The sequence below is a fragment of the Malaya genurostris genome, chromosome 3 (genome assembly GCF_030247185.1).
Source record: "Malaya genurostris strain Urasoe2022 chromosome 3, Malgen_1.1, whole genome shotgun sequence".
NCBI lineage: Eukaryota > Metazoa > Arthropoda > Insecta > Diptera > Culicidae > Malaya > Malaya genurostris.
The window spans coordinates 302,491,517-302,508,838 of NC_080572.1; the positions used below are offsets into that span (position 1 = coordinate 302,491,517).

At 37.0% G+C, this 17,322-nt stretch overlaps 1 protein-coding gene across 2 annotated transcripts in view; it reads right to left on the reverse strand.

Annotated features, from left to right (window-relative positions):
* Positions 1-17,322, reverse strand: part of LOC131435789 (SEC14 domain and spectrin repeat-containing protein 1-B) — a 68,859-nt gene that overhangs the window by 31,743 nt on the left and 19,794 nt on the right. The window contains exons 2-3 of one of the 2 annotated variants that reach the window (XM_058603987.1): positions 6,077-7,062; positions 1,842-2,037 (exon numbers count right to left, since the gene is read on the reverse strand). In XM_058603987.1, coding sequence (XP_058459970.1) covers positions 1,842-2,037; positions 6,077-6,246 — 366 coding nt within the window. In that variant the 5' untranslated portion in view covers positions 6,247-7,062. Of the gene's footprint in view, positions 1-1,841; positions 2,038-6,076; positions 7,066-17,322 lie in introns of both variants that reach the window. The other variant, XM_058603986.1, reaches the window with a different exon arrangement.

Genomic DNA, 17,322 nt, shown 5'->3' on the forward strand with positions numbered 1-17,322 from the left:
GGGGTACGTTCATTTCGCTTGTGATCTGGAACTGAATTCAGTCCCATAACTTAGGTTGGGAAGTTCGGAATCAAGTTCTAGAATTAAATTCGGAACCTGAATTCTAAAAATTAGTTCCGTTCTAGAGCTGTAGAACAAAATTCATGAATTGAATTCTTGTTTTGGATTCTGAGCCTGAAATTCGCAACTGAATTCGGAGTCAGTAACAGGTTCCGTATTTAATTATTTAATTCAATTCCATGTCCAGAAGCGAAGTAGTAAATGTTGCAAAAACTCACACACAAAAAAAACGAGAAGAAAGAATTATGTCAGTTTTATTCGTATTCACGTCCTCCAGTTACGCCTCTGGCATTACTCACCTGCTTTTTTAGAGTGCCTAATCGGTTTCTTAGAACATATCTTCGAAACAAATTTCATATAATCGCAGTAAGCGAGCACGATGGTCATGAAAAACCTCAACGCAACATCACTATACTGCCCATACTTGCATATCAGTCCCATATGTAAAATCGACATGTCGAGAAAAAAAGGAAAAAAAAATTTTATTTCCGATTTTTTTATTTATTGTGCTACCTAATGCTAAATCATGGTATTATTACATGAAATATCGGTAATACACCTTTGCTATTCCAATATTGCAACCAATTTAAACATTGATATGCGGGTACTTTGCATATGGGACAGATATGAGTTGGACTTTTTACACATGTTACTGAACAAACCCTCAACTTTTATTGCAAGTTCTGAGAGTATATTGAGGATAGATTTCATTTCTCAAGCTAACTCAAAATTGGCGAAAATCGATATGGGACTGATATGCGAGTATGGGCAGTATAGCCGTGTAAAACAAATGGTTTATCATACTGAAGATGTGCGGAAAATTTCATGCCAATTCAGAAACGGTCGATCGTAATCTATTCTACAGTTAATTTATGAAAATTCTCTTCATCAATAATTCTTCTAAGGGTTGATGAATAACTGTTCTTAGAATAATTGAATTATTGAAACCAGTGTAAACAACGCGTGAATATTAAGACACTTCATCCCGATGGATTCAGTCATTATCATAACAAAGAAGGGAAATTAGTTTTGTAGAACGTGCACGCGCATGTTGCGCCGTCTAATTACGCTGGTATGTGATAGAAAAACGGCCCATTCCAGCTGTCGATAGATGAGTGGAAAAAAAGATTTAATGGGCAAGCACTAATGAAATGCATCGGAACAAGTGGTTTTTGCACTGTGCGTTCCATTTCTTCATGCTCTCGGTTAAGGCTAACAGCATATTACACCTAATCATTAGCGATACGCGGAAGGCAAATGAGCCACACAAAATGCAGAAATAATTGACATTTGTCCTACACTGTTTGAAGCATCATGACTCAGTGAAACGCGCTTTGCACCGCGTTGCATTGTTTTGTTGCGTTTGTGAGTCGCATGCAACACGAGCTGTGAACTAGATTTTCTGACACTAATTGAGAGTTCAATCAGATTTCTCTGACAGCTTGGAGGCGCTTTTTCGATGCCAAATGCACAGCTTTATCAAGTAAAACACAACAAAGATTAACAATGCAGCTGTACTTCAAAACACCCTACTCAACCGTTGTTTTTGTTTCTGTCCGGATCGATTTCAGCTTGGGCGAAACGAACTTATCAGCGCAGGTGCATGCCAAACCGCTTGTTTTACGGTTAGCGGCTGCAAAACTGCCAACCGAGACCGAGACCGTCGGCGAAACAGCACGTGCCGAACAAAAATTAAAATAAACACCGTACATACACTATAATTTGTGATAGGACACATTCGTAAATAGTGGCAGTTGCATAACGAAAATCGGAAAACTTACCTCGCCCTGACGGTGCTGCCGGGTGCAATTCTCCACCCGATTTTTCTCCCAAAATGCATCCGGCCGTATCACCAGGAAGCTGTCCAGGTTCGGTTCCAGCAGCGTTTGAGCGTGTCGAATGTACTGCCGAGCCGATCGCCAGGAGCACTTCTGAGCGTCCAGAATGACGATGAAGCCGGAGGCCACGGTTTCGGAGCTGGAAGCAAAAAAGGAAAGGAATGGATTATTGACATTTTTGAGCTTAGAATTGAACTGTAGTATCAAAACAATTTGACCTTGAGATCACCGAAGAAAATATCTTAACCAGGTATCGCTTTTCTTAGCTTTGGAAATGATAAAACGCATGGCCAACTGGGGTGAAATACGCATGACATTTGGTTAGCTAATGGCGTTTTCGCTTGATGCCAAACCTAACCCAGTTTCCACCTAAACTGCTGTCAAACCGTTTGTTTGAAGCGAATTTCAAACCTAGTTTCAACATTGTTGAACTGAAAATCGAGTCAGTTTCGAACCTCGTTTTCATATCAGGCTTGCTCAAACCCCCGTTGCTAAGTGCAAACCCAACACAGTATCGTGAAAAGTGTTTGTTTGATGAAACTACTCTGGGTCAGGTTCAGCCATTTTGCAATTGTCCTTGATAATTTATGTATTTATCATTATACTACCAGTGTTACCGAAAAAAAAACCTGAAAGGTTTACACTGGGTAAACGACATTTTCACTGTATCAGAAAAGTTACCAAATGATAAACAAATATCCTCTGGGTAGTCTTCAAAACCAAATTCAAATTGGATTTATTCGATTTATAACATCACTAACCAATCGCTGAAATAACCATTTCGAAAAATTTCTCATTTCCCGAATACAAATCATGTTTGGTACTTTTTCGAACAAATCACATTTCGGTTCATGTTTTGTACATTTTATATTTTTCATTTGAAGGTTGTCTAGGTTATTCATGTTATTCAAATTCAATAACTTTTCGGTTAAGCATGCCAGCTTCAACAATTTTTAAAGGATTTCACTTCGATAATTCGTGTAAAATTTTCGATTTAGAAAAGCAAATGGCAGGCCATGTCGTCGCTCTTCACAACGGTTAATGAAGAAATTCTCCTCCAAATTGTTTCAATTCATTCACTAACAAGAATGACCAAACAAACATTTTTGTTTTTATTCAAGTGTCAAAGTCGTTTTCGCTGCTAATTTAACTTAAGTTTTCCACAAATAGCACGCGATTTGTAGCTACGGACGAAAAGCTCAATTTTTCGTTGCAGACAAGTGATCATAAACTCGCGACTCTCTAAGTTACCCTAGCCAAGAGGTCCAACAATGATACTGTGGCAACTGGATGTATTTAATCGAAAATGATCATACATGAAACTACCTGCGATCACAATACCAGAATATAAAATGGTTTTCAGAATTCGATTTCTTAAAATTTGGTACAACAAATCGATTTTTGTTATTTTTTCTAAGCTGTCATTTTTTTTCCAATTTTCCAAAAATTTGAGTTGAAAAAAATGCTGTTAGTCAGGACACAAAACTCTGTTAGTTGATTTACGAATCGATTTTAGTTGTTTTAGATTTTGTAATTAGTCGAATCTATACACACAATGTTATTAATTTGCAATTATAGTAAAAATATACTTATTAATATACGTTATGATTTCTTTAATAAAAGTTCAGTCTGTAGAGATATATGAAATAAGTTTTGTATGTTTATCATGAATGATGTATTGAAATGTAATATTCTACAGTATTATTTTTCGACGTGAAGTTACCAAAAAATCTTCACTCAATTTTTGCACCGTGTAATTCAATATTTTACGTAATATCTTTGTCGATAAAAATATTAGAAAATAAAAGTGAATATTCTGAGCTGCAAAAAGCAAAATAAACAACAAAACAGCAATGCACTTGTAAGGATTGTATCGACAATAAGCTATCCACAAATTTTTCTTTCAAATTGTGATAAAAAACAATATTTCATTCGAACTAGAAATTGATTCTTTATTGTATGATGTTAAACTTGATCATAATGAAAACCGGATGGAATTTAAGTTATTCCTTCACGAATTTTCGAACTTTTGATCAAACTCTTTTCATCAAGTTCCGGACAAGTGTTGCATCGCATTTTTTTGGACGCTTGAGCCCAATTATTTCTGAACTCCTGCATGTTCCCAGCCTCCATACCAGTCTTCTTGAAGACCCTCTTCACGATTGTCAGTAACTTTCGATGGGTCGAATCTGAGGGCAATTTGGTGGATAGATGTTTTTCTCAACGAAATTTATACCCTTTTCCGCAAGCCAATTGAGAGTGGTTTTGGCATAGTGAGCCGACGCTAAATCCAGCCAAAACAGTGGAGGTGTACTATGCTTCTTATATAAAGGCAGCAATCTCTTCTGGAGACACTCAAATCGATAGATGTCTGCATTTATAGTTCCGGTAGTGTAAAAAATGGTTGAATTCAAACTACAGGAACATATTGCTTGCCATAGCAGTACCTTTCGACCGAATTTCTCCACTTGAATCAACCTGTCCGCATCGCTCATATCCTCCCCAACGACGACAGTAAAGTATTGTGGACCTGGAAGGGTTTTTGAGTCCTCCTTTACATAAGACTCATTGTTCATTAAAACGCATGAATCCGGACACTGCAGAAGACACGAATACAATTTCCGGCCCCCTGTTGCTGCTCGCTTCTTTAGTTCTAGACTTTGTTTCGAGATTTTCTGCTTCTTATAGGTCTTCAGGTGATTTCGCCTCTTGATACGATGGATCATTCCGACACTCGTTCCTGCTTTTCTGGCCAAATCACGTATTGACATTGATTTGTTCTTCATGATTAGAGATACCACTTTCTGGACTAGTTTCGGGTTGGAAGAACCGGGTTTTCTGCCTCTTCTTGGTAGCTCATCCAAAGAATAGTGTTTCCCAAACTTATCAATGATGGCTTTAACACTGGCTTGATGAATTCCAAACCGCTTCGCCAATTTTCCCATATTAATACCCTTCTCATTTAGCTATGTGTCCAGAACCTCAATTTTCACTTCCTTTTCAATACGCGACATTTTGAAAACGCAAAATTCCAACCGCACAAACAAGTAAACAAACGAAAGCTGACAGCCAAACGCACAGCATGCTGTGATCTGAGCATAAAAATCCATTACAAATACATGCGTACAACACAAATGTATGTGGATAGCTTGTTTTCGATACACTCCTTATCAGTAGTCTTCTGACTGACAGAGCCATACGATTATTTAACAGCTTGTGAATAAATGTATTGAATTTCATTTTTCGAGCCATGGCAACTAATAATTCAGCTTTTACACTAACTCAATCGCTTCGAAAAAACAGATTATTTCATTCACGAAAACCACGAAGTAGACTTTATGTCTGAATATAACAAACGCATATAATCTTAGGACTCAAAATTTGATTGAGCACGTTCGCATCAATTTATGTATCTTAGTACAGTGTACTAATTTATATGCATATGCACATTGGTTAAAAAAAATTAAAAAATGGATCCACGGCCGGTGAAATGTATTAAACCCAGGTGGGCAGATCCTAACCTTTGAGCCCCAGAACTTTGGTTCTGGTGTAAATGAAACAAGTGTAAAAAATACTCAACAGTATTTTCATCATCATCATTCATCATAACATCGGATAAATTCCACAAATCGGTACTTTTGAGAACCAATAAAATATTCCCAAAGTATTATGCGAAGTTTTTCTCTAAATGTTTTGTATGAACAAAACATATCATCCCAGATATAAAGAATTGTTGTAGATCGTTTTGTTATTATGTTGCCATGCCAACATCAGTAAAATAACGTAGTAGGCCTAGCTTCACACATGAGCCATTCATGTAATGGATATCTGCCCAGAAGACGCTGCACGCATTAATTTGTCCACTGAAGTGAAAGTCTGGAAATGGAATTGTGTGGTGTGTATGTTCGTTTTCGAATGTACAAAAGCAAGAAATTTGAGAGCACTGTAACATCTTGCGTCGTTTCGGGCCTCGATTGCGTTCTATCTGAGCGCTATACGCCACTGGAAAAATGAGCTCCCGGAAGGGGTTGGCGACTTCGCGCTCGGTTGCGTTTTTGTGCACCCGTTCATTGCGGAAGAAGACGCGTAATTATGAAACTGTTAATGCGAAAAAAACAACTAGTTGAAGGTTGTTTAATGAATTCTTTTTTTTTTAATTCAATAGGAACTCAACCTACCTCAAGGTGGAAAGTATATATTTCACAGTAGTCTCCAGAAAACCCTTCATCCATGGCAGATTATCGTAGAACGGAACCGGGATGACGATCAACGGATGGCCATCGCGATCGCGTCCACCCGGAAGGTACGCCGTTTGGGTATTCAACGCATTCAGAACATCCGCTTCCATTTTTGATGGTGGCTTTCACTACGGTCACAAAACACTAACATCCAACTGAGGCCATTGATTTTTTTTTTCACATTCGAACACCAACCAGGAATGATGCACTGTCACTTTCGACTGAACTAACCACTTTGACCACAAACTAATTCCCTGTGTATTAGGCGAAGTTGAGCCCCCTTTAAAACCGGAGATTAGATGACGTTAATCTTCAATTTATGGCGATCTATTTTGAACTTTCCGTCAACTGCACTGTGAAACTCGGATATTGGTAGCACCGTTTTTGGGCTCGTTCTGTTTTCACTTTCCTTCGAACGTAAGTAAACTCACCGGCCCAATCCAACTATTGCGCGATCCGATACTCGTCGGATCGTTGGCCCGGCAGTAAACAACTTCACAAAGCACTCGAATTAAAACTGAGGCGCGTTGTATTCCATTTGTTTTATCTTCCACTTAGGATCCCCGGAACCATTTCCAATCACTCAACGTACAGACGATTTCCTATGGCACTGGCTAGCTCAATTAATGCATCGGGCATCGAGACAACAACCAACCGACAAACGGTCAAACTTTGACCGTCCAGAGAATCATTGGCGGTAAAACGCGATTGGATGTCCGTTAGGCGCGACACACAGGTCCAGGCACGCGGACGGAGACTTATGCTGTGCGTCACGGCTCTGACCGAACAATAATGTTGAACTGCAAGCACGATCCGTTCCAGTGGCACTCGAGCGACTGATGGACGACATTCAGCTGCGGTATCATGCCAGTGTTGGCAGTCGTGCGATTTGTCACGTTCGGGTGCTGTTTAAAACTTGTCTCGATCTGCTGAAAGGAGAATAGGAAAGGCATTCAGTGAAACTATTCTTGTTTATTTCTATAGAATATTAGTGAAGTCAACGAAGGCACATCTGTGCATTTTAAACTAGATCTGTATCTAAATTTGTGTAAAAATAACTTAAGATAACCTTACAAGAGATTAAACGGTACTAGTAGAAATTATAGTAATTGTAGAAAATTGCGACTACACCATGTCGTCATTTCCGGTTGATATATAAAACAGTCATAAATATTCCGACCTTTTCCTTCACAATAATGTGCGATGGCTTTCGAAAAGTACACACTTAAAACTTAATTTGAATCTCAGTGAAAAAAAAAATGATGAAAACGAACGGTAAAGCGATATTTTACTGAAATTTCGGCTAAGACAGCTTTTTCCAAAATTCCCGGTTCATTATTTCCGATTTCTCGGCAATTCAAAATGTTATACTAATATTCGGTTTTGTAAATTACCGTGTTTACCAACAATTGGTCGTTTTGCCGAAATCAGTAAATTAATGATATCAACTTACCGAAATCTCGGTAAACAACTTTTAGACAACCGAAATTTGATGATTCATCAAAGTAGCCATTTTTCTTCAGTGCAAAACTGAGTGATGTAAATAAGTGCATGTGTTCATATGTGGAATAAGTTGCAAAAAAACCTGTTTTAATCCACCTAGTGGTGTAATGATGTCTTTCTCATATCAATCATACTGTAGTATTCTTTAAAATAATTTTCTTCGATTCTTGAAATAATAACCGAAATCGATTTGTTTGACCGTCTACCGATAAAAACTATCAATTGGAGAAGATTTCAAGTCGATTTAGATTATTTTTACGGTTCTTCGCCCTTTTCAATGATGGTATAAAAATTTTAACACACTTTACGAAATATTTCCTGATCCGGAAGTAGGATTCGGATGAAAGTTAAGAATTCTTTATGGGACCACAGGACCTTTCATTTGAACCTAAGTTTGCGAAAATCGGTCGTGCCATCTATGAGAAATGCTAGAAAACATATTTTTTGAACATTTTACCAGGGCTTGCTTGAACATTTTACCAGGGAAGCAACGAATATGAACAAAAGGGTTTCACCATCTGTGCTATTCACACACATTCGTTTGTCAGGTAGAATTCACAGCGCAACCAAAGCAAGGAGAGCTGCTTCGTTCGTTCAATAGTTCATGAATATGCCCGCTTGCTGAGACCTATGCTTCATGAGGTTGGCATTTGATGAATGGTTCTCATATTGTAGATGCCTATGAGGAAACTAGATTCATAACTTTTAGTTCCGATGAAAATCAATTTAAAGAACATTGCTTTTAGTGTTTCTAGGATATATACACAGTGTAAACTGCCAAGAAACAAATTGATCGTTTTGAAAATGGGCTCAAATGCAAAATTTCTGCTATAAAATGTTTAAAGTATGTTTGAAATGTGATCAAATTTGGTCTTGGAATGCGAACATTATGTTAAAAATTATTTCTATAAACCTACACTTTAAAAATAATCGTAAACATTGCCTATATGACTTTGCTTCGCGTCTTGTAGCACGCCGTGAAGCAAGGTCTTCTTTCTCGTACAATACTAACGAGAGCGAACCCTTCATTTCATAACATTGTCATGGATTGCTTAGTTCATGTGTTAACTGAGACTGAGAGCACAGACAATTTACTTGGCATGGGGAATTGGTCTGCTCAGTAGCATATACTCTCACGCATCCAGTTTCTCTCTAATATAGGTCTCTCATTCAGCTATGTCAAGCAAAGTGTTCACAGTAGATGTTTTTTGTTGCTTCATTCGTTTGAGGATTCACAATACAAGCCCTGCATTTTACCCCATAACTTCGGAACCGGAAGTCAGATCAAAATTAAATTTAGAAATTTAGTATGGGACCTAGCGTGCTTTCATTTGCATTTAAGTTTGTGAAATTCGGTTTAGCTATCTCCGAGAAAGCTAGTGCAAAAAACGTTACACACATACACACACAGACATTTTGCGTACTCGACGAACTGAGTCGAATGGTATATGAAACCCATAACTTGAATATCAATATTAAATTTAACTTGAATATCACACGCTGAAGTCATTCAAACTTTGTGCCTGCTGTGTGTTCGAAACATGCACAATACACTAAGGTCTCTTTTTACACGTTTTTTTCGCACGGGCTTTTTATACACGGCTTTTTTACACGGCTTTTTTACACGGATTCCGGAATTAACACGGTTTTTTTTTACACGGTTTCTAATGAGAGTTTAAAAAGAACTGTCATTTGCTTTTTTGAGAAAAATTTTAAAAAGGGAACAGGTTGTCTGTAAGACAACGATTATGAGAGTTAATTTAAAGTTTGAAAGTGAACTAAAATCATTCATTCAACAATTCACGGGAGTAACAGTTCGGCTGAAAAGTTCGTATCGTTTAATAGAAACACACATTTTTTTACCAAAATTCGTTTTTATTATTCAACATAATTGCCATCAGAGGCGATACAGCGATTATAGCGATCTTCCAACTTTTCGATGCCATTTTTGTAGTACGATTTGTCCTTTGCCTCAAAATAGGCCTCAGTTTCAGCGATTACCTTTTCATTGCTTCTAAATTTTTTACCAGCGAGCATTCTCTTGAGGTCTGAGAACAGGAGAAAGTCACTGGGGGCCAAATCTGGAGAATACGGTGGATGAGGGAGCAATTCGAAGCCCAATTCGTTCAATTTCAGCATGGTTTTTCGTTGTTGTTTTTGATCGATTGTGAGCTCACGCGGCACCCATTTTGCACAAAGCTTTCTCATATCCAAATATTCGTGAATAATATGTCCAACACGTTCCTTTAATATATTTAGGGTGTCAGCTATCTTGATCAACTTCACTTTACAGTCAGTGAAAATCATTTTGTGGATTATTTTCACGTTTTCATCGGTAACAGCCTCTTTTGGACGTCCACTGCGTTCATCGTCTTCGGTGCTCATATGACCAGTACGAAATTTCTGGATAACATTCATCAAGCCATTTTTTGGTATCGGCGGCACTTTTTTTCATCAAAAAGTAGTGTTTCATCAACACACGAAATTCCTTTTTTTCCATTTTTCACAATAACAAAAGTAGCTTCACTCAAAATGCAATATCTCACAAACTAATAATCAAAAAGCTGTCAAATTTATACACGTCTCTTTTGAAGGTTGGTACTAACTGAAAATGGTATGGATTTAATTCTAGTGGCGTTTTCTCATAGAAACGATACGAACTTTTCAGCCGATCTGTTATTGACTGTCGTTCCATAAAATGATTAAACAGTCTTCAGATCTTCAATCCCTGTTGTTAATTACACGACAACGTCTCTGCCGCTCAGTTGTGGTGTATGATGTCAGCATCGTCATTGATATCATCGAGATTTTCGGAGCGTTGAAGAACTAGTCAAATTTACTTCAACTCTTCATCATATCGAGCAGTACAGTATTTCATACCCATTCGAATGATATAGCTCTAGTAGTATTATGATTTACGCCGATGAAATGAGTTGCTTCAGCATGACACATAGTTAACGCTCGTATCCGTACTGTATTTTACAGTATTGTACTGTATTTTCGACTCAAATACTGTGTACTGTTTTTAACCCTCAAATCCACTGTATTTTAATTTGTATTGAATTTTTATACTGAAATGTACTGTATTTTTCACACTAAAATTTAATACAGAATTTTCAATCTTCAACGCAACAAGAACAGTAACAACACGTAGCGAATGTGAATGAGAACACAAAAACAACACACACAAATTTTTTCATTAATGATTCTTGTTTAGAGCGCGTCACAACAATCAAGCGAAACTTTGATGATTAAAAAAAGAAAAATGTCTCAACCAAAAAGAAAATATACTCTAAATTAAAATCATTATCAAAAACATCCGCTTCTCAAAACATGTTATTGTTACATTCGCACATTTTTCAGTTTTTGACGAATTTTAAACGGCCCTAAAAAGGAAATAAAAAAAATTGAGTTTATGAACTTGCTTCGAACGATTTGTTTAGTCTTGTTAAGACGTAGAGCCGTATTGAGTAAGTTTTACATGATATGCGAATACAACTGTGTGATGAAAACCGCGAAAAAGCTACCGCAGAGACGGTACTCGAACCCGAAAGTAGTTCCTATCCTCCTAAATCGTTTTGCTAATTAAGCTTTCCTGCATGTGAAACATACAAAAAAACGGACTAATTGAGGGCTGAAACAAATGAATGCCGTAGGGTCCGAGCACAGCTGAACATGCTCGGTTCTTATGTTCAGTTAGGCTGTTTGTATGTGTGTCTCACATGTAGGATAGTTTAATAGGCAAAACAATTTACCCGTATTTGGCTTGCTACGGGTTCGAGTCCCATCTCTGCGGTGGCTTTTTCGCGGTTTTCATTACATAGTTGTATTCGCATGTCATTTTTTCAATCTGTTTTCCTCGTAAGATGCTGATCAAATTTATTTACTTTTGTTTTTTATTCACTATTTTTAGAAAAAAGCGTACTGTAAAATGTATTGTATTTTCAAAGTCGATGTACTGTATTTCCTTGGTTTTTACGCCAAATGTACTGTTTTTCGTAAAAAAAATATACGAGCGTTACACATAGTAATACCTTTTCTAATTTGATATATATTCATCTCTATGAATTCTTCCCCTTTAATTCTGTATCTGCGTGCATAGATCTTCATCCAATACCCATGTCTTCCCACTCAGTTGAAAATGACTGTTAAGATCGTTAGTGTTCACTACACATCACACCTTCGGAATTGAAAAGAACTGATTCTCAAGCTTGATTTGTAGTGAAAGTGTTTATTGGTGGTACTACTAGCACTTCTTTAGTCGAACGTTCTAATTTGAAAGTATTATCGGTTCTTTGAAAACTTAATGCATTGTACAGAAGGCATGAACCATTTAGATTAATTTGCTTGTCGTACAACGCGTTTTCTAAGTGCTCTAATTTTAATTTATCATCCAATGTGTTTTATCAAGTATGATTGGACCCTTCTCGTAACCTCTAGCTGTTTTTTAGATTTCCGTTTTTATTGTGAAACAACAGTTACATTTTCACAGTTATGTGCACCTTGTATAAATTTGGGAGTTAAAAAATAAGCTTCTTTCCCCTTCAAATGATCAAAAGTTACATTTTATCCAAAACAAAACAAACAAATAATCAAATCTACGGTTTTTGGAATTATTACGTCAAATTTTCCACGCGGTTTCTTTTTTGCACGGATTTTCTTGACACGGTACGTAACCCCCGTGTAAAAAGAGACCTTAGTGTACTGCGCTCCTGTTACTTCTAAAAATCACATTCAAGCACATCCACAGTGCTTTATGAGCTTAAGCAGTATAATCAACCAGCTGGAATGAAAACAACCTTTCGTCGCTAAAACCACCGTATTAACCGTGGAATGGGGATAGAAATATTGTTGATAGTATTGACCACTCTACGTGCACCCAAAATATCGCAGTCATTATTTCCCAGTTGAGATTCAGTAGCAATTTCATTCAGTAGAGATTCTTTATTGGTGAAAATATAATAATAAATCCTTACAAGAATAACTTCGGTGTCGAATTTCTCTCTATCGATTATCTCTTTAGCGATATTTCTATAAATGAAAATTCGTCGTCGAGTTTCACTGAAACAAAAATCACTTCTGAACTTCAAGGCTCAGAGTTTTGTGCATGATTGTTTCATGAATGAAAGTCTCGGAAGTGAATTTTTCTCTCACTGAGTTTTTTCTAGAAAATCACGTCAACTGATTTTTTTTCACGAGCGACTATGAAATGAACTTTTTCAACACGGGTGTGATGATAGCGTTACAAACCAGTAGAAGATCAAACGCCATAAAAGAAATGTAATACAAAGGCTTAACGTTTTCATGATGCTTATAATTTTATCATAAATTTATGAATACATTTCCTACGGTTTGGAGAGAAAATAATGTTACTGCGTTGAGTACAGTAAGAGATATACACGATCACAAATTTAGAAAAAGGCCCCCCAATAGTGAAGTAAGATGTATCCACATAAAAAAATCATGCTTTTCTGTTGTTAATTTCAGGAATTGCTCAGCTTCAACCACAAATATTTGATAACAGTTGCCATTGAAAGGAAAGGAATCCAAGCCTATGTTCTCGAACTAGAATTGGTTTGTTTCGAAGAAAAAATAATTGTTTCTAGAGCTTCTGATTGGTAAAATATCGGTAAAATTTCCAAAGCGAGATATTGAGATACAATACAATTAGGAATATAACAACAAAGGAACGAACAAGGTATATTTCGTACATGAAAGAATAGAAAATATTGAGATAATGCGCACTTAGCCCAACTCTGGCAGCCCTGCTCGTGTCAACAATTCCCACTTTCCAAAGCTCGCATGGATATTGAAATTACACCACTTCACTTCTCACATATGTAGCCCTCCCAGGCCCCGACGCCACCCGTTGGTGAGATCAATATCTGCAACGTGGTGTCGTTACCGAGATGTTGTATATTATTGCTTCATCCGTTCTGTTGTGGCTTGTGTGATCCCAGAGCCCAGGTTTCCAGCGGACTCACAAACCGGTACACAAAGGCGTACGGCGTACGAGCATAAAAAATGAGTGACTAGATGTGGCACAGAGTACAAACATTAAGCCTTCGGGTCGAATTAGTACTTGGTGGCTAGTAGCACCGGAACCAGTCAGTGCTAAAAAAAAAAATAATGAGAAAATTTCTTCCAAACGTGCACCTTTCATTGAGTCCAGGAGAACACAACGACTGGGGACTGGTAACTAGAAAGTTAATGCAAATCTCACTTTCGATTTGGGCCCGTGGAGTCCAACGTCAAAACCAACAGTTAAATTTGAGGTCACCACAATCAGTCGTTGCAGTCTTCGCCGTATACTTCATAACTTGTTTCTTGTCTGACGAACTGTGACCAAGTCTGGACTAAGTCCTGGTGAAAATAAAAACAAGTGAAGTCACATTTCCTCCGAAAATTTGTGACGCGAGGAGGGAAGCAGAAGAAAAAAAACATACAATTTAAATCCATCTCCGAAGTGCAGTTCAATAAAGTAATAAATACGTAGCTGCCAATTTTAAAATGGCATATGACTGACTGATTGTTGGAGGAAGTTTGAATAATTATTCAAACAACAAAAGTTTACTTTTGCTTTCGAACTGCTAGTGCTGACCAATTTTCATTAATTACCACAGAAGGCGTTGCAAAATCGCCAACTGTTTAGTAAAAAAAAACAAATCATCGTTTTCAAGCAGCCGAAAAAACGAATGAACTAATTGGAAAACAACCTACACCAAGCTGGCCGTAGCTAATGAACCATGGATCGAAGAGACTGGGCCACAGTCTCCGTTTGTTCGTTTCGTACCGAATCATGAATCGTTAATAACTACTGTTCATCAACGTTGCAAATAAAAACCACAAACTGCAGCGTTCAAGTTGAAAAAAATAATAATCACACGCAAACACTCAGTAATAGAAAAGTTTATTACGGTAGCCAATCAGCGCACTTGGGCTGCAGGAGAGGACAAATATCATAGGCTGGAAACATTGAACTTGCGGTAGATGATGACCGCCACGCTGGAACCTCGATTTTTTTTAAACGCAAACCGGCATTGGAGGTTGATAATAGTGATGAGGTTCACTTCCCGTCCGGAGCCCAGAGACGACAACTTCATTTGAATACCGGGTACGGCGGTAAAAAAAAAATGGCCGAGGTGAAAGATCCCAACGAACAGGTTCTCCGTGGTTCGATTTTCACTACGATTGAGCACATCTCCCTCAGGTTGAACCTCAGTAGGCGATCATTTCTCCTGTCATATTAGAGAGCAAACAGGGTAAAATGGATGGCCTCCTTTGTCTGACTGCCTATCGACGGTACAGTGCATGAACAACAACAAAATAAAAAATGATTTTATTTCGAGACTATGTCTGGTTGATTTAACTAATTTCTTTTTGATTCAACTGATATGGCTTTTGATTTGCATATATTCAACTAGTTGAAAATATGTTGTTTTGAATGCTGTCAAATGCCGGAGACAGTTGAAAGCAAAACAATAATCGCAATGCAAAATCAAATACTTTTTTAGTTGAAATCTGTTCGCGTCGCTTCAAAATGTCAATGAAAACAACATCGATGGTTAAAGCGAAAAGATGGTTAAAGCGGTTATCCGAAGAAAAATTGGAATAAAATGTGTCTGTGAGTGATTTTCCGTCAGTTACCACAAATATAGCGACCCCTTGATAATGATAAAATTAATCTTTTTAGGCAACACTGTTCTGGTTGCTATGCGTTATTTGTCAAGAAACCGCAATTATAGAAATAAACAAACAAATAGGAAAAGTATCCCGATCCATTGTCAGTATCCACGAAAATGCAGTCATGTATTTCCAAATCTGTTGCAACACAAAACGAAACTGAACTGAACTGAACTCATGTATATTTGCTAATAATCAAGTAAAATTACTGTTTCTAGAACTCGAAAAAAAATGTGGAGCAGGATGTTTATTTCGTCTATTATGCATTCAATTAGGACCAAAAATATTATTTCGTAACACTAGAAGAACCCTCACAGAAGTTTAAATCAATGGAAAAAAAACGATAATGAAATTCCTGCGTTCTGTGATGTCGATTTGAAACCCCATTATTATATTTAAGCTATTTTCAAAGATCCTTTATACATTGAGTCAGTAACGAAAAAATGCATTTATTTATGTTATTTCTCTGCTAAATCATGCTAAAAAACTTGATTGTTATTCATGAAGATTTTTATTGAAGATGCGTTTCAAGTCTTCTCAAGAGAATTTCACAAGAATTATCCAGATGTCATACTAAAACTATTCTAGGGTTAGCAAAAGTCATAAAACAAAAGTTTGTCTCAATGGCGTGAAAAAATAGTAATACTGACGATACGATCTACTTATAGGAAAGTCTTAGTCGCATAATTTGAATATTTTATGAAAACTATGTAATAGTTTCAATACATTATTGAATGTTTCTAATAGCGATGGTGTGAGATGCCGATGTAGTTGATTGGTAACTGCTATGCTACCAAATTTCCGGTGCATACAATTACTGGTAGTGCAAATAAAATGATATAACACATCGGTATCGCAAAAACATAACGCTTCACTTAACTTTTAAGGGCAGACTCTTGTTCTTAGGTACAGTGGTAAAATGCGCGACTGGTATATCGATTCGGAGTTAGTTTTGTTTATCTACATAAACATGCCTTTGAACAACAGTATCCAAGGTATCTGTTATTCGAAATCAATAATTCATCAAATCGAGTTGCCAGTTTCAACAAATTTTCGAGCAATTTCGTTTTGACATTTCGAGTTACTGAGGGGTAGTCAGATTTGCGATACAGTTTTAATAGACGAGTGGCAGGTCGTGTCGTCGGTTAAAGCGTTTGGTGAAATTGTGTTCATTCGATTTGAGAAATTTATGATGTGTTTATCTAACAGCGGTGTTTTGATAAAGTTAACCTTATTTAAGATGAAAAAGATTTGGTGGCAAATTAGAAAATGTTAATGAATGATCATCTCGTAATCTTTCAGGTATGCGCAAAAATTTTATACTTCAAATTCGATCATTGATTTACTTCCAGCAGACTGTTTTACTTCCAGCTGTTTGATACCGATGATGATGATGATTTTTGACATGAATTTAATTCATAAAAGTAACAGGCGCGAAGGGTTTCAAACACACAGAACGCGCTGCGAATGAATGGCGCGTTTGAATTGCCGTCGCAAAATTCCAATTCCCAGCAGTTGATGCACCCAAGCTCATATAAATTATCATATAAATTATCAGTGCATAACTTTAGTTCAACCGTTTGAAGGCATCATCTTTGAATACTCATTTTAGGTAAATTTAATAATTTCGCTAATTTACTCGCCCCTCCGGGCACTTTTGCTGATTGAAAACCTTTTTAATTAATTAATATATCAGAAAACCTTTTTCTACATCAATCATTTCCGACCGAATCAGAAGTATTTTTTTAGAATTTAGATCTTTACTGATCTCGACTTGACTTGATCATGATCATACAAACATCAAAATCACTAAGAGATCAGATCAGTTCTGATTTCTTAATGATAATTTATTCCTTGGGTAAGATCACTTGAAATCAGCAGTGATCGATGGTTTTCCCAGCCCTAAATACTGTTTATATTTTAACAACGATATTTATTTCATGAATCTCAACATACCGAACTTATTTCAAATAGATCATGACGTGTATCAGTAAGTATAT